The 18,960-nt window shown below is 39.6% G+C and overlaps 1 protein-coding gene across 1 annotated transcript in view; it reads left to right on the plus strand.

The window, feature by feature from the left end:
- The window catches only part of LOC124259851 (cadherin-23-like), a 105,294-nt gene that overhangs the window by 43,893 nt on the left and 42,441 nt on the right, over window positions 1–18,960 (plus strand). The window contains 24 exon segments of the mRNA XM_046694067.1: window positions 358–474; window positions 477–799; window positions 1,650–1,788; window positions 2,144–2,295; window positions 2,703–2,855; window positions 3,534–3,698; window positions 4,544–4,608; window positions 5,342–5,579; window positions 6,312–6,548; window positions 6,878–6,950; window positions 7,627–7,786; window positions 7,788–8,064; window positions 9,328–9,352; window positions 9,972–10,123; window positions 10,575–10,730; window positions 11,640–11,804; window positions 13,044–13,108; window positions 14,255–14,492; window positions 14,900–15,139; window positions 15,861–15,933; window positions 16,347–16,789; window positions 17,078–17,216; window positions 17,472–17,623; window positions 18,169–18,321. Of these exon segments, the coding sequence (XP_046550023.1) occupies window positions 358–474; window positions 477–799; window positions 1,650–1,788; window positions 2,144–2,295; window positions 2,703–2,855; window positions 3,534–3,698; window positions 4,544–4,608; window positions 5,342–5,579; window positions 6,312–6,548; window positions 6,878–6,950; window positions 7,627–7,786; window positions 7,788–8,064; window positions 9,328–9,352; window positions 9,972–10,123; window positions 10,575–10,730; window positions 11,640–11,804; window positions 13,044–13,108; window positions 14,255–14,492; window positions 14,900–15,139; window positions 15,861–15,933; window positions 16,347–16,789; window positions 17,078–17,216; window positions 17,472–17,623; window positions 18,169–18,321 (4,100 nt within the window).

Consider the following 18,960-nt stretch of genomic DNA (forward strand, 5'->3'; position numbering starts at 1 on the left):
ATTCATTTACAACCTCCGAAACATGAATTCTTAGCAAAGTTAAACATTCTCGCCCATGGGCCACTGTTCGCCGATGGGCCGGCCCATGGCGAGCGAGTTTAAATTTAAAGTTTTCGAAAAAACTTTTTATCATTTTTTCATCCTTGGCATATATTCATAACAACTGCATGTTTAATTTGGTCAAATCCCTTGTCAGAAAGTGCCCACAGTGCGGAGAGTTTCGGGACTTTTGTGAGTCCAGAATTAAATTGTGACGTGTTATAACATGCTTTGTTTTTATTAATTTCTTAGAATTGTCTGCAGTTCTCAACACTATTTATGACATTTGATATCTTATGATCCAAACGTTTCATCTAGGTTCGCAAGTTGGCAATGTTCTCGCACAAGATGGAGATGGCAGCCAACCAAACAATGACATATTCTATCTGATCCAGAGTGGGAGTTCAGATAAATTTACCATTGACAGTGGGTCGGGGACATTGTCACCAGTGGGAGTCTGGACCGCGAAACAGAGGCTCAGTACAACCTCACTGTGGTTGCTATAGACAGGGGCAACCCTCCCTTATCAGGAACGGCGACCGTGACAGTGAACATCATCAACATCAATGATGAAACACCGGTGTTTACACAATCTTCAGTCACTCTTAGCGTTGCTGAGAACAAGGGTGTCAGTCAAGTGCTGCATACCTTGTCTGCTCAGGATGATGACGAGGATGCTTCGCTGAACTATACTATTGTCTGGAGCGAAAGTGAAGCATTTGACGACAAACAAGCCTCTCTCAACACGTCTTTCTTAAAGGTATCTTAATGCTTTTAGAATATTATATAACTCTTATTTGCTTCACGATACCATAATTCGGTATGATGTTTCACTGTGCACTGCATGCAGCAATATCGTAGAGGAATACAACCAAGATACCATTCTGGATGATACATGAAGTCATTATGGAAAGATAATTGTTGTCCCATGAAATGGGTATTGAGTATGAACATTTTATGATATGTGAGGAGAGATGCTATTTTCTTTGTCTCTTCGAATGGGGTAGCCTAGAGGTAGCCTAGAGGTAGCCTCGAAGACCAGGGTTCGAAACACCGCATGGGTACAACGTATGAAGCCTACTTCCGTGTCCGCCGCTGTTGTGTTGCTTGGATATTGCTGAAACTGGCGTAGAACCAAACTCACTCTCTGCAAAAGAATAACCATATTAATCATGTCACTCTGCAAATGAAACCTGCGAAATAGTTTCCAAATTTTGCTAGCCAGTCGGGCTAGCTATGCCAGAAAGTTACTAGCCCACAAAATAATTCACTAGCCCGAAATATGAATGTAGAAATTAAGCAAACGATTAAAACAATTGATGAGAATACGATATTGTCGGCATTTCATTGGTTTCATCATTAAGCTGCTAATATGATGAACATTTATATCAGGCCATAATATTACATGGTTTAAAATGAATTATATTTTAGCAAGTCAGAGACAGTGATATATTTACAAAATGAGGCCATGTAAATTCACTAGCCAGTCGGGTCAGTGACTGTGGAAATTTATTGGCCCGCCTGTATTTTCACAAGCCACGGGCTAGCGGGCCAGTGGCTATTTCGCACACTGTTATGTCGTCTTTACAATTATGTCTGTCTTCGTGTAGGATCTCCTCAGCGTGGATTCTAGCACTGGATCAATCATTCTGAAGCAAACCCTGGACAGAGAGACAGTGGAAACTATCAAACTCGCCATGTATGTGGAAGACGAAAATGCACAAGACCCTTCTCCACAGACTGCCACAGGTATACTCTTCAACTGGAGTGAGTGTGTTGGGTTCAGTTTCGCCTTAAACGCTACGTTCTATCGCTACGGGTCACCTTGATGTAACACAGGTCATCCACTAGAAATGATGGCACCACAGTCCAAACATCATTACTAGGAATCTGATATCGAACCCCTAATTGGAATATCCTGACATTAAACAGAAACAACAAATTCGCCACAGGTGCACAACACTAACATATTTTTGAGAATTGCAGACTGTAAAACCATTTCGAATGCCAAACATACTATTGCTCTCCGATAGTGTCTACACAGAAAGACACAGACTTAGCTCTTTATCTTGGTCTTTTTATCCTCTTTCATTATTTTACATAGCGACCATCACCTTCATCGTCCTTGATGAAAATGACAACGACCCGAAGTTCGACAGCAGTATCGTGAATGCAAACATCGACGAAAACGCTCAGCCTGGGACACCCATAAGTTTCAGTCAGTCTTTGGCTCTTGGAGTCAGTGACCTTGACAAGGTGAAATACCCATTTCATTCGCATGCGTTTATATAGCCACCACATTCTTAATAAATTGAATTTTTTTAAATTCCCCAATTCGCTAAATGAACCTTTTATTGAGACTCAATCAAATACCATGGGGATGATGAAAATAGTATTCCAAATGTAAAATTTGAAAGGTAAATGAAAGGATAAAATCACGAGATATAATTATTTAATGAATTGGACGCTCATTGATGAATCCACATGCATGAAGTGTGACTTGTATTTGTATTAATTGTATCAAGCATCTTTTTTGATGTCACCAAGGTTTAAACTATGAGCAGATGTATAAACACTACCCCACTATCACGCTGAAGACATGTGATTCCTGATCATCTTGACATATACCGTTGATGTTGAACATGGGTGACGTCTTTTTCAGGGACGTAAACAGTGTCTTCAACCTGAGCTTGTCTGCATACACTGACAATTTTGAACTGGTCCCCGTGCTGGTCAGATCATCAGCCTCGGTACTCGTGAGGGTCAAGAACAACACCATACTGGACTACGAGAAAAGAAGCAATATATCATTCTCTGTAAGTGTAGCACGAGTTTCCGCGTGATTCAGTTCTGTTGCACGTTGGCTTTTAGCAATTGCTGCAATAGTTCAGGGCTGGGAATACCAGAAGTTGGATTTACACAACATACCTGTATCGAGACCTCCAGGTGACGAGCAAATGCTTTTAGGGCTGAGATAACCTATGAAACCAGTACCTATTCATCTAACTCTAAATTGTGTACTAGTATTTATTTATGTTTTCCTATTCTAGTGGAAAGTACTGTTTGATAGTACAGTGTGGTTATGTTTCTGGTTGCATCTTGGCAATGAGTGTCTCACAGCAAATATGAGTTGCTGAAGATTAATTCTAACCCGAGTTTGCACAGTTTTAAGTGAGATTATCGCATACGTTTTAAGTCCCCAATCAGGACAAGATCACGATCACTCTCAAAGGAACCGTAGGAAACTATAATTATCTATAATAATATTGATAGGGGAAAGGATTGATCAGTGGTTAAGGGTGCCGGAAGTCGCTATGCAGAGTTATGTCCCTTAGTCTTAGCTGAATTCGTTATTTGTCAGTTTCATGAGATCAGTACCGTAATATCTCATCACACCACAACCAGCTGTACTCGCCTGAAATCACATTAGATTAACTCATATTTTTAGCTTACACGTCGTCCTTAATTCAGTCCAACTCACTCTTTGTACGTAGATCATTGCCATGGAGACCGAGACATCAGAGCACCTAAGTAGTAGTGCACAAGTTACTCTTGTCATCAATGACGTCAACGACCATGATCCTGACTTTGGTTTACCATCATACACAGCCAACGTTACAGAAAACAGCCCCAACGGAACCAGTGTCCTTCTGATAACTGTGAGTAGGACAGACATCTGCTCACGCTCCTCAACTAGGTACATCGTGGGAGATTGGTGTCACTCACCTCTCATACCAATACCACCATGTATCTTTGATTGAACCAATGGTGGTGTGTGTTCATGTGCATATAGGTCGCAAGGTCGCAAGTCGGAATATTGCTCGACATGAAAGGGAGGTTGACTATTGGAAAGTTGAAATCAGCCCTTTTATCATACGGCCTAGTGGAGAGTTTTTTGTCACTCTGAATCTTGGGCAAGGAGAGTCATTGGATGGGTGACCTTGTTTGGCAGCTTGACTCCTGAGACTTTCTAGGACTTCAGTCCTGCCCACAACGGAGCATATTAGATACATTGGTCTCACCTTAGGCAAGTGAGTTTGTTCCAAATTGCCTCTTTTCAAACAGCTGAAAATGGGTACCCGGTTGGATAAGTCATGTGGCCTTGGGATACCCGAGTAGTAATATCTATGAACTCTGTTAGCGATTTGGGCACACTTTGGTGGAATTTGGAGTTTTTTGTGGAGTTTGGTGAAATATAAAAATGTACATTATTATTATTATTATTATTATTATTATTATTTACCAAATGAATGTAAATGAAGTTTACACAATGACTTTAAATCATAAACAGAAACACTGTTTCCAAATCATGTAATTTCGTCATTTTCTTCTTTGATCAGAATCGAGTATTGTCACAATAATACATTCTTATCAGTTTTTGTAATGGCCTGTGTATGGCACAGTACCTTTTAACAACGATAGATGTTGTGGACGATACCGCGTGTTTGTCACATGATATGAATGAACATTTACATCTTGTAGATACAAAACATTTCTTTGGCAGGCGACTGATGCTGATTCAAGTAAATATGGCATGGGCACATATTCCTTCCAGCGAGGAGAAGACAAGTACGTTGTTTCGACTATTTCCGAGGACCAATACAACGTTATGACATGCCTTGCTACTGACAATTATCTATTTGGGATTATGGTACAATATAAAGCCTCAAGTATCCAGCGTTGAAGGGGACGAGGCTGATTTGTGATCGATACTGACACTTCTGTTTTAAACGATGCTTACGATGCTCGATTGACATAATGATAAAGTTTAATGTGTTGTATTAAAATTAACCGAATGGTTTTTTTATATGCATGCACAGTAACTGGCAACTCCGCTCCACTGCACACCGCATATGAAGTATGTGCCACATTAACTTGGTGCGCCAAAATGCCAGAGAGTTGAAATTGAAAATACGATGTGTCGTTCAGATTGAAATCCAATGATCAGGGAAAAACAAAGCGCCCTTAAGCAGCTGAGCTTGATATTTGGTCAATACAAATATTAGTATGCATTAATATTAGTATGTATGTATGTATGTATGTATGTATGTATGTATGTATGTATGTATGTATGTATGTATGTATGTGTATGTATGTATGTATGTATGTATGTATGTATGTATGTATGTATGTATGTATGTATGTATTCATTAGTACGCATGCATGCATGTATGTATTTCTATCAAAATGTAGCATGCATACTCACATGAAATTATGGTATTACATTTTCACGAAAAAGACTCCTAATGTAATACAAACAGTTTTATCGAAATTTATTCTCCAACGATGATGATGTTTACAGGTTTGCAATCAATGCTACGAGTGGCGAGGTGTATGTAACGGGACCTCTAGATCGAGAAACAAAGTCTCAATACTCAATCACAGTGCAGGCCACGGATCTGGGACAGAGGACCCAGTCGGTCGCCCTGACTATCAACATCACTGACAGGAATGATGAAACTCCAAGGTTTCAAAGAAATGATTACTCAGCAGTTTTGGTAGAGAACAGCAATGCGTTTATTAGACCGCTACAAGTACAGGTAGGAATCCATAATTCATCCATCGGATGAAAGTTTGGTGCAGTAGTCTGTTTCTAATGTACCTTTGAAAATACCGAACACCATACAAATTGTTGCTTTGATTCAAACCGATGATAAATAGCTGGAATATTAAGCGCGGCGTTAAACAACAAAAACAAACAAACAAACAAACGTAGCCGTCGAACAGCGATGTCACAAACGGTTTAATTGTAAGTGTAACAAAGACACAAGATACAGTTTTATTCAATTGATGGTTTATTTTGCGAGATAAAAATAAATTGATTTGCATATAGAAATGCAAACATCATGAAAAACGTCAGCGAATGATAAGTCTTGATTATCTTGGAACTTGTGCTTTTTTGTGAGATGCCGGTATGGATATTGTCACATTATCACAATGTATTAGAAGTAGTTTGGATTTTGTATAATCCCAATTCATTTCCATCACACAAGTGCTTATTCTGGGGTATAAGGTCCACGTACCCCCTGCTTGTCGTATTACTAATTACATTAAAACTGTCGGGGCGGTGGGGTAGCTTAAACTGTCTCTTGGGTTGATCTGCTACCATTGTGTTGTGGATCTAAAAGCGATTCTTGCAATAATTAATGTCTCTTGGCACGGACTTGACGGGTTATAGGAAACGACGGGTTAAAACGTGTAATGCAGTAGTAATATTGCATACCATACATTTCAATCAGTCTTGAAATAACAGAGCATCGTGTTTTTCGTAGGCAACTGATGATGATAAGCCCAACACAGCAAACAGCCGTGTCGTCTACAGTATCATCTCAGCATTTCCCAATCTGGACTCCAATTTTAGTGTCAATCCTTCGTCAGGGTTGATTCAACCTGTCACACCCATTGACTATGACACGTTGAGTAATCATTCAATTGTCCTGGTTGTCGTCGCTGCTGATGAGGGAGTGACGCCAAAGTCCTCCAACGTCACTGTCTCCATCACTCTTGAGGTAGGTCCAGTTAACAGCATTAGCGTAATTTATAACGTTAAAGTTAACGCCAGGGAAAAAACAGTTTCAATTTTTTTTTTCAGTTGCATTTGGAAGTAAAATATTGAACAAACTTTATGGATAACAAAAAATCTTTATTTCGTGAGTGCGACGTTTCGTTACATTCTCGATTATTTGCCAAAACAAATTTCCTTCGACATGAAAGACAAAATAACGATGAAATTAACACAATAAGCATTGTTTGTGATATTGACAATGCTAACGTCCTCTTATAGATGTCGACATATATTTAATCTTTATAACATCATTTCGTGTGGGATTTATTGCAGGACATAAACGACAACAGTCCAACGTTCACGAAGCCTGCTTACGGGTCATCTATATCTGAAGCTAGCGGTCTTGGTAAGATTAGAGATTGATTGTCCCAAATGACAGTCTATACCAAGCTATAAACCTTACTATATGTTATTACTTTACAGTTCAATGTAATCCAGGTAAGTCTTTGAGCAACTGCAGATTGCGTTCATGACTGAAACGAATGTTCCCTTTGCTCCGCTTCTATACTCAACCCTTTCCAAACTTTCGCAGAACCAATTTCCAGGGCGTCTGTAGATGCACTTCTGACAAGGTAAACCAACTCCTGCTTGTCTTAGCTTGCTTATGCAGTGTTAGTATCGCCCTCCATTCTACCCCCAACCAATGCTACGTTCAGACAAAAAGCAAAGGATGTTGTTAACCCTTTTCTATTACAACTCCAAATTTGTTATACTTTAACATTTTAAACCTTAACCTGGCACTTAATGAACACCGCCAGTTACAAAAATCCCTTAGAAATATAACGTATTAAAAAGATAATGGCATAATAATTGTATTAACGTACGTTTCTCACCGTTAATTCAATCGAACAACATTCTCGGCTCTAATCATATAAACACTGTTCTTGCGAGGTATGTGCTTGGTCTGTATCACGTGTACGTCTTGTCTTGTTCCTCCTCAACTAAACATTACTCTGTTACAGCAACAAATGGTCATATAATATACGTCTTCTTACAGAGCGAATATATTCTTTCATCCCCAGATGCGCCTGTCGTTACTGTTACTGCAACTGATGCTGACGGAAGTAAACCCAACAATCAGGTCTTCTACCTCATAGAAAGTGGCGCCTCTGACGCGTTTAAAATCAATGGCACATCAGGGGAGATAACTGTTGCTGGTGATTTGGATAGAGAAAATCGCAAAATACACTCTTCTGGTAAAGGCCATGGACAGAGGGTCCCCGGTTCTCTCTTCGTTTGTGAATGTAACAGTCAACATTCTTGACGTCAATGACGAGAATCCTAAGTTTTCCCGCGATGTTCAGTTCGCCAGCGTGTATGAAACTGGTAAATCTGAGCAGCTATATACATTCAACGCAACAGACCCAGACAAGGATTCTAGTCTATCATACGATATTTACTGGGATGGGAGCAGTGGGCGAGACGATCTGCAGAAAAGTGTCAATAAATCCTACCTACAGGTGTGTTGAATTAGAAGATGCTGTGTTCTTAAGTAGTCGATACCCGGAAACCGAGCTCTATACAAAAAGTAATATATAACTGGCTGTAATTTTCTCTTGTCTCGAGTATACTTGAAAACATTGACAGAACTCTAGATCGAACTGCCGTTTTCTAAAAACGTATGACTTTTTAATAACATCTGAAATTGCGAAGGAGATTCCTGATATAAAAATGTAGTAGTAATGTAGTAGTAATGCCGCAATATCTAGAACAGAAACAAGACAATGATACACACAAGTCTTACCAAAAAGTTGTTGGTGCTTTTATTCAAATATAAATATACCACCAATGAAAAGTTTAGACACAGGCAAATCACTCACTATATGTTATGTATATATATGAGGTCATATCGAAGATGAATTTCTCCACTTACCTCGGGGAATCAACTGCAAACCTTATGCTGATGAAAAATCGTGTATGTGAACAGCTGCGTTTTGGTGTGAAGTTTTGTTAAGAAGTCACCAATGAGATTCATCATTTACTGAACTCATGACAATAATTTTTTCAACGTTGCATTTGTTTTACAATACATAAGTTCATATATAAACAGTACCTTTAAACAGTATGAAATAATTTGCAAAATCTAGTTTAGAACAGTTGACTGAAGTAAGTGGCTACATTTACACTGGTGAGTTTAAACTGTTGATGGGTAGTATAGATGCCTGTATGAGGTTCTTAACACACAAGCTCCTATAATACACTTATACATAATAGATACCCCAAAAGCTATCGGACAAATGAAATTTTTGCACCGATAAGCAGTGTAGCATTTTAATGTATTTGGTAGGATGAAAATCCCACGAAGGTAAGGATTTAGTGTGCGAGCGTCTGACGGGCTACAAACATCAAGCGTTTTCATGATGGCCGCGTTTGTCCAGCGCGTTGACAAAACCATAAAGAGGATGGATGTTTGGAACAAACCCGGATCTTCCCATAGACAGATAGTCACGAAATGCCTGAAATACTGCCGATGTGATTTAACTCACTCACTCACTCCCAGTGACAAGTCACAACCTATAACCGCAGGACTACCCGACCGTGATACATTGTATCGTTAACAATGGCACGAAGGATCGTTAGTAGTGTATTTCCGTCAAGTGTTTCACAAGTATTAGACTGTTGTTACGGCTGCTCAGACTCACATTTCACATTTCATTGTATTTCCAACTGTTTAAAAAGCGGTTATACTACACTTATATATTCAACTGGTGGGCTTTTTACAGAGGGTTGTCAACATCAATCAGTCAAGTGGGGGGAAGTGGTAACTATTGCTGAGTTGGACAGAGAGAGACTGACCGCAATCACTTTGGTCGTCGTTGTAGTGGACACCAATGCCAACACTACAGGAAGACCGCTACAGGTAACCCAACACACCTGGTTTAGGAAGCACATGTGAAATACGTATGATCAACATAAGGGAATGACAGATCATATTCATGAGCAAATGGCAAAGTTTACCAGAAGAGGACAGGTGCAAACACTAATAAGGACAAATTTCAAACCCGTAAACACCAGTTATCCCCTTAGAGCATCTAGAAATCGCAAATTTAGTGCCATAAACCTTTCATGTTATTTTCGATGGGTATTTAAGCTCACTGTTAGTATATCTGCTATGTTACCCTTTTCTTCTTTTCTTCTTGAACTTATCGAGTAGTCATGGACAATTTGAAGAAGATATTTCCTACTTTAAGTGACTATGAGTATCATAGTGCCATTGTATTCCTGAAATCCTTGCCACAACTTTGTATAACCTAACGTTTGCTTTGTGATATAGACATACCCAAGCGAGGTTTGTATTTAATAATATAATATTCCATGTAATATAGAATTTTACGTTCAAGTGGTAGGATCCGTGTGTTTTGTTCAGGGACGCTGTCGATAACAGTATTGGACATCAACGACAACCCTCCAACATTCTCCAACACAACTTACTCAGCCGAGGTACTAGAAAACATGCCTGAAGGCACTCCAATCACCTTTACAACGCCGTCGGATATGAGTGTGTCCGATGCCGATTATGTGAGTTGTTGGTACATTGTGTTTGTGGGTGTGTATCAGAAGCTAAAATTAGTGTAACGAGTAATCGAAATATCGCCCTATGTAAATGCATTGATCAGTTAAGATTTTAAGATAAGATACCGGAATCGGGTGGTCAGGTCGCTGACTTGGTTGACACATGTCATCGTATCTCAATTGCGTAGATGGTTGCTAATGGTGTTGAACACTGAGATCTGAAAGATTTACATTTTAGGCGACACCAGCACGTGTATGTTTCTGACAAACCTAGAAACACGATCTATTTGCATTATTGACACGAACCATACAGCATGTCGAAAGATGCGACACTGTACAACGATCTAGAGGAAAGTTTAAACCTTGGTGTCCTGAGATATTTGAAACAAATATAGTATTACACAAAAAGGAAACTGTCCATACGAAGGATCTATACAATACATTCGATCTCTTTCAGGAAACAAATAGTGAGTTTAAGTTGATAGTCGGCGGAGGACTGGGCCATGTATTTACACCTGTCCCAACGACTGTCCGTTCTTCCTCATCCGTCATCCTCCGAGTACAGAACTCAACATGGCTGGACTACGAACAACATCATAACTTCACAATTAAGGTAAGTAGTCTTGAAACAATTATTACCTGAACAACACCAACTCCTCGAGGCCAATTGGAAGCTGTTGGAAAACATTGTTGAACACGAAACTGAATATTCATCATACAGGCGTACCTTCAAAGTTCTGTGAATCTGAGGAGCTCTATTTATAATCCACAAGATTAAACTTAATATTTGATTTGCAATATTTCTGAAAGTTTTCAAGGATCCAAATGTTATGTTTAGCATTGTATTGTTATCGTTAGATCATTCAAGAAACCACACATTTTAAAATATTTAAAGAAACTCCATGTTTTGAATGTTTCTTCAACTTTTTTGTGAAAGTTATTTTACTTATAAAGCATATAAAATCTTATGATATTATAAGTAAGACACTATATGCAACATATACAGTGAGCATATATGTCATATCACAGAATCCGAAGCACTTCTAAAAATATTGCGAAGTATTTACAGGTCATTGCAAAAGACCCAATATACAGTGATTTGAGTGAAGTATTTAAAGGACATTGGAGTACATTGTGTCTGAATAGACAATAAAGGTAAACCACGTATAGAGGCATGTTAGAAAGACCATTTGCTCCTGTTAACTTAATCTCCATAATTTGGATTTCCCAATGGAGTCGACCTAACTTGAACCACGTGCTTATGGCAGTGGCACAACTTCGGTTAACGCGAGGCTCCGTGTTGAAACCTACTTACATCAACGTGAATTTGATGGTTTCCACAGTTTTCCAAGACGATATTAAAACACCTTCACCTTCACCTGATGAAGGGATCTGTAATGATCCCGAAATGTTGTGTGGGAAAGAATATAGAAGCATAAATATAATGTCTTGGTCATCCATAACAACTTCTAAATGCCGCTAAAAGACATGGTATTAAAACAGTTTAAGTTTCTCTTGACAGCTGATTGCGAGAGAAACATTGACGTCTCCTAAGAAGAGTTCTACAGCCACTGTATACATTCAAATTCTCGACGCCAATGACAACAGCCCGATGTTCCTGAACACCTCCTACAGCATCACCATACCAGAGAACACCAGCATCCATACCAGCGTTGTCAATATAACCGTAAGTCATTAACAGAAGTGAGTTTAGTTTTACGCCGCCGCTTTTATCAGCATTCCTACAATATCACGGCTGGTGACACCAAAAATGGGTTTCACACATTGTAACTATGTGGGGAATCGAACCTGGGTCTTCGGCCTGCCCAGTTTACAATTTCACGTTGTTACATCGTTATGCTTTCGTTGTTACAACGTCATTGTATAGACTCCCATTTACGTTGTCACAACGTTGTGGCCTGACGTTATTATACGTCATTTGTACGTGTCCACAAGGTTAGGTTATTTGATACTAACGTGTTATACGTTGTCCTCTCGTTGTATTTAACGTCATAGTTGAATAGTTTTCCCAGAAGTGAACAGTACATAAGAAACAAACGGAAATTCACTTCAATGTCTATTCGTCAATTTGGATGTTTTGGTCGTGTGTTTTCTGAAGTCTCTAAGTGAAAGATTTTACAAAATACATCTATCGTGGCACCAAGTTATAAGAAACGTTGTTATAACGTTGTGAGGCGCCCAAAGCATAAATCATTTCCTTAACGTAAATTTGCAACTTTGTTGTTACGTTGTGACATAACGATATAAAATGACGTAGTAATACCGGTGTGACAACCTTGTGTCATGACGTTACCAATCTTCAACCTTTCCCACAACGTTGCGAAAACGTTGTCTGTCAGCACGGACACGAGCTAACGGTTAACCTCTATTCTACCACATCACCCCTTAACAGAAGCAAGAACCTGTGAACAGTTATAGATAGATATCTTCTGAAGGAGCAAGAACACGTGTCATTGCGAAAAGTTGAAGAGATAACTGATATTAAACATACATGTATGACTGACATCGAATTCCAGGTCTCTGGTTGGCTAGACCACGATGATGACGTAAGGTGTGGTTATGACGGACCACTTTTCTCATTGTAATTCACGTGTACGTTTCTCTGCTAAATGTGTGCGATTTTCGAATGTAAGAAACAGGATATAGCTCTCGTGCCTGAATTTCTTGCTTATGCAGGAAATACCTTTTGTAACAACTTGTTTAAAAATGGCAGAATGACTGGCACACTTTACCAAAAATACTGAACAAAGTATTTGAATTATTGTTACTTTTAATCTCTAAATATAGTAAGAAGGATAAAACGTTGACTCTCAATGGGATCTTAAATCAACGAGGCTTCGCCGTAGCATGCCTGTGAATAAGTTCAACATCCCTATGTTTAGATTAACAATTTATTCCTTTGCAGGCGACGGATCCGGATTCAGATAAATACACGATGGGAACTTACACGCTAAGTGGGAGCGAGAATAAGTAAGCAAAACTCCTTCATAGTTCCATTCTACCCTACTGTTAGGGCTGGGACGTGTAACCGGGACGGGTATGAGTTGGACCCGAGTACCTGGCACAGTACCCGGACCCGTTTTGCCGAGTCATATGACTAATAGTTCAAACAATGTGATACGTTATTCTTTCATGATTAAAAGGTTGTAATGTCTTTGAAGATTCAGACATTATTTACAGTTACCTGTTTTGAATATAATACAGGATTAAGATATTGAAAAACTTGATATTTTAGCCTCCGAGCTGAAGAATATATTACCATTTCTTACAAATTTGATGTCAGGAATTAACATAACGGGTATCCGGGTGGGGTAGGGTAATAGGGGGTGGGGTACCCGGGTAGAATATTTGGACCCGTCCCAGCCCTACCTTCCATAGTGTATTGCTATAGTCGTCTTAATAACAAGTATCATGTACATAGCTAACCTAATCAGTTGTTGAGCAAAATTAAATTTAGAAACCCCCACACAAACTTTGGACATAATAGATTTTAGATCTTATGATGTTCGCCTTTGTACCAAGAAATGTTATCAGTGAGCATTAAGAAAATGAATTGGAGTATCTTCTGCTGTTTGATTATTTTTAACGGGATTGGATTCAAGAAACTTTTAACTTTTAACTTTTACTGATACATTTTGATGCATAATACTTTTTCTCGATGAAAACTTATACGGTGTATATACGTGTTCACTTGGCAACATACAGGTGGATACAGAAGCAATATCAAGCTGATCAATGTTTCAGCGCTGTATGACTATTTCGATTTAGTCGGATCCAAATGAGCTTTCTTTCCCGGCATCAAATACCAGCTCAAAAACACCAGCAATTGTGAACACACGTGATGCTAATATCCTTTTTCCCATCGTAAATCATTGTTCCCCTGTTAAAGCGGTTTCTCAGTTGCATTTTAACATTGTCTAACATTCAGTCAATATTTATGGCCATAAAACGCTGTCTTACCAGGTTTCTTCGTCAATGTGAAACGTTATATGATTGCAACGTTACAAAAGAGTAAAATGACGGACAACCTATGAGCGTATGCAGGCAAATTGAAGCAAAACAAACTCCTTCCCATGTTCATAAGAAATCGAAGGTACAATAAACATTTTCTTGCAGGTTTGAGATCGACAATAACACTGGCGAAGTGAAAGTTTTTGCTGATCTGGACAGAGAGGTGAAGTCCCAGTACTTTATGACCGTCACAGCTGAAGACAAAGGCGGTCGGAAACAAACAGTACCTCTCACTGTCACCTTGTCGGATGTCAATGATAAGAGCCCAAAATTCAGACTCAATGAGTACATCGGAAACATCAAAGAAAATCAAAATAATTTCTCTACCGAAGTCAGAGTATCAGTGAGTACTTTTACATACATTAATCATGGGGAAAACCCCCACCCATAAATTATGAGCGGTATATATATACTTTTCAAATATACTTTTCCATGATCCTAAGGAAACGAGCGTAAAATGATTACAACATTCTCTTTTTTTCCTCAATGTACACTAAGTTTAGATGCAAAAATCTGAAGGGTCATAAACATTTTACAATGACACCCTAGGATATGACAACATCCCTATATAAAATAGTTTACACATTATGAGAAAAATCTGAGGAATATGGGCACATAAGCTATTTCAGAGTATATGTGAGATATATTGGGATCCCGGTAAGCCTGAGTGGTTCTCACGTATCATTCATTATCTGTGGATCTTCAACAATGTCTATGCTGGGTTAAAACATGGACACTGGTGTACTTTAGGCGACTGATGCGGACGAAGATCACAATAGCAACAGCCAAATCACCTTCAGCCTTGACTCCTCACAACTTGCCAATAATTTTTCGATAAATGGATCGAGTGGAGTTATCTCCCCTGTTGGACCTCTGGACTACGAGAACCTTCCACCAAGCCTGCAGGGCTCTATTGTTCTTACCGTTATTGCCACCGACGGCGGCCGTCCCAGAATGTCTTCCAATGCTACTGTCCAAATAAACGTACAGGTGGGTAGCATGGTCTGTTACGTTCGATATGAAACCACATTTACAATTATGATCAAAGGCAAAATTATTAGTTTTCGCATTTATCTATTGACTGCGAAAAACAACTTGTGTCACGGTAGCACAGATTTCTTGTCCCAAAATGAAATACAAATTCGGTGATTTTGCTTCGATACAAATTTCTAAGAACTAACGTCGTTACTCTCCATTACATCTCCATTTCAAATAGACACAAGTATACTTAAGTTCTGCTCTAAAACAAAATGTTATTTTCAATATATACTCGTGGAAACGAGGGGCGGTGGGGTAGCCTAATGGTTAAAGCGTTGGCTCGTCACGCCGAAGACCCGGATTCGAATCCCCACATGGGCACAATGTGTGAAGCCCATTTCCCGTGTCCCCCGCCGTGATTATGCTGGAATATTGCTAAAAGCGGCGTAAAACCAAACTCAGTCAGTCAGTCGTGGAAACGAATAAGGGCCCTTACTTTTTTCCAGGTTTCTTCACATGGTATATATTGCACCGTTAGATGCATGGTACTTTCATGTGTTCCCTGATTCGTTTCCATGAGTATATTTTCAGCTGAATCATTGGAGAGTAACATTAATGATAGGAAGAACTAAAATATCACAGGATATTCATGCATCGTACATACCATTTTTATGTCCTTTTTACATTGAATGAACCATTCATTCATAAAATGTGTGTATATTGATCACCACAGGATGAAAATGACAACGACCCCGTGTTTAACGATACCACGTACAGTGGTGATGTGATGGAATCTGGAACTCCTGGTAGGGATTAACTAATTACTATTTGCTAATTTGGCTTTACTTTGTATGACTTGAGAGTCCTGGTGAAGATTTATCGATGAATTAATCACTATTTGCTAATTGGCTTTACTATGTATAGTTGTGAGCATATATGACCTCAAAATTATAAACCGTATTTACATACATGACACGGTTTATGGATAACAACTTCTTTTTATTCTTTGCATGACGTTTCAGAGCTAATTCTTGTTCCTTCATCATGGAGTCATTCACCTGATGAAGGAGCAAGAATTAGCTCTGAAACGTCGTGTAAAGAATGAAAAGAAGGTTTTATCCATAAAATGTGTCATGTATTCATGTTCGTTCAACTTCAAAATACCTTAGTTTCAAAAGCTTCACCCAGAATAATGTTCTGTATATAATTTGTCCACTAGGTGAGCACATCCTGCAAGTGTTCGCCACCGACAGAGACGGCACTGCCCAGAACAGCGAAGTCTTTTACATACTTTTGGGAGAAGGTTCTTACAAGTTCCAGATCGATGGTTCCTCCGGGAACATCTCGACGGCTGCTACCTTAGATAGAGAGGCCAAAGCTCAATACCAACTGACTGTCATGGCCATGGACAGAGGGACTCCGCCACGCAGTAGCACCGCCAACGTCACCATTAACGTAACAGACGTCAATGACGATGTTCCAACGTTCCCTCAGATCACAGTAACCACGTCGGTAGATGAGACAAACGCCACTGGCAGAATTCTGTCCAGCATATCTGCGATAGATCGTGATCAGAACGCTCAGTTAGATTACACTATCTTGTGGAACATCAGCTCTGGCTTAGATGAAGATCTTAATGACGTCAATATATCCAGAATACAGGTAATATCCATGTTCTGATACTTATCTTCTTGAGAAACGGGGCGGTGGGGTAGCCTAGTGGTTAAAGCGTTCGCTCGTCACGCCGAAGACCCGGTTTCGATTCCCCATATGGGTACAATGTGTAAAGCCCATTTCTGGTGTCCCCCACGGTGTTCTTGCTGAAATATTGCTAGAAGCCGCTTAAAACTAAACGCACTCACTCGCTTTCTCTTGAGAAATGTTTTTGCGTTGGCAAGTTTTGGTTGAACCAGCATGGTATAGTAATCTGTTGCATCTTCCTATGGACAGGAAATACTAAAGGTTAACAGTTCTTCCGGCAACATTGTCCTTATTGGTGACCTTGACCGAGAGGAGATTGAGCTCATCACGCTTGTACTTCATGTGCATGACGCCAATGCTGTTCGAAGGAAACCCCAGACTGCAACGGGTAGGTGTCCTAGTATTTGTTGGAGGTGGTCGGTACATAAATCCAGATATGCATATGAGAAAAAGATTGCTCTTGAAATCTATTTCGAATGTCATGATAGTTGTACCACTACCTGTTTATTCTTAATTGTGGAAAGATACCCGAATGTATGAAAGATTTTCTTCATAAAGATGATGACTGGGAGCTACGAAACTATGATCGGCAGTGCGTGGCGTCGATAAAAAACAACTTGTGCAAAATTGATTTTCTCAACAGCTACACTGACGATGTCGGTGATCGACGTTGATGACAACACCCCCACATTTAACAAGAATATTTATGCGGCATTTATAGAGGAAAACTCTCAACCCGGCATACCCCTCACTCTCCAGCCTCCTTCGTCCATCACCGTGGAAGACAAAGATAAGGTCAGCAGGTTGCTCGGGCATATTAATAGTTTGTTGCCCACTCCACTAAAGTGACTCAAACATCAATTTTGTTAGCAGTGAATTAATTTGAGAGACCTATGTAATGGTTGTGTGACAGTGGTGACCGATGTAAGTGTAGGCTCATGTTAATAGTGTTACACTCACTCCAATATAAACTTGCACATGTCGTGAGGTGTCCATAAGTATGAGCTGCTTTTCTTACGAGTTTTTGTTTGTTTGTTTGTTTGTTAATGCCGCACTCAGCAATATTCCAGCTATATGGCGGCAGTCTGTAAATACAAAATCTGGATCAGAGAATTTACTGATAAATATCATTATCATCGACCTACGATGACATATGACATAAACCAGCGAGCCTGACCACCTGATCCTATTAGTCGTCTCTTACAACCCGCTGGGTTGCCGCAGGCCAGTTCTAACCCGTTTCATAACGGGTCTTCTTAAAGTGTGCATCCAAAGATTACTACTTAACGTAGACAACAATCATGACTAATCATGTTCACATTATGTTTTGTTTTGTAAAGGATCTTAACAGCGAGTTTTCACTGAGTCTCCTGAACCACGGTGATATTTTCGACGTTGTGCCCAGCGTTGCAAGGTCCACAGCTACTGTCCTCGTCAGGGTGAAGAATTCGTCAAGCCTGGATTATGAACAAATTAAGAAGATGACGCTTACTGTAAGTGAAACATCGCACCACATTATAGCACGTTAAAGCTAACTACGTGACCTCAGTCCTCACCCAGTGTTGTTTGAAACCAAAATATTCAAGAATATGTATTCCTCTGGGATCTGGATTACAGAATATGTCTCTAACGACAATGTTTAACTTCAGAGAAAACATAGCATGGTATCGTGTGGTCTGTTACTGTGGGGTGCGTTGGGGTAGCCTAGTGGTTGAAGCGTTCAACTTCGCTCGTCACATCGAAGGCCAGGGTTCGATTTCCCGCATGAGCACAGTGTGTAAGCCCATTTCTGGTGCCCCCATGATATTGCTGGAATGTTGCTAAAAGCTGCGTAAAATCCAACTCACTCACGCTGTTATTTGGCGTATGTGTCATCATGAGACGAACCATGGCTTAGTCTTTTACACGACTCTATGGCAAGGAAGGAATATAACTGACGGCCGCATGAATCTACGAACAAACAGAATGAGTCATGAAAGTTTCAATCAGTTCATGTTTGAATATGTATCTCCCATGTATATTAAGGCTCTTTAACAACCGCATTGAACTTTGCCGGAAATTACAGTCATTAAAGTACAACGTGAGATGTATTCTATAATTTCAGCTGGCTACAGTCAGTTGCGAGATTTTGA

Source organism: Haliotis rubra, unplaced genomic scaffold (assembly GCF_003918875.1).
Source record: "Haliotis rubra isolate DU_JTF1 unplaced genomic scaffold, ASM391887v1 Scf74, whole genome shotgun sequence".
Classification (NCBI taxonomy): domain Eukaryota; kingdom Metazoa; phylum Mollusca; class Gastropoda; order Lepetellida; family Haliotidae; genus Haliotis; species Haliotis rubra.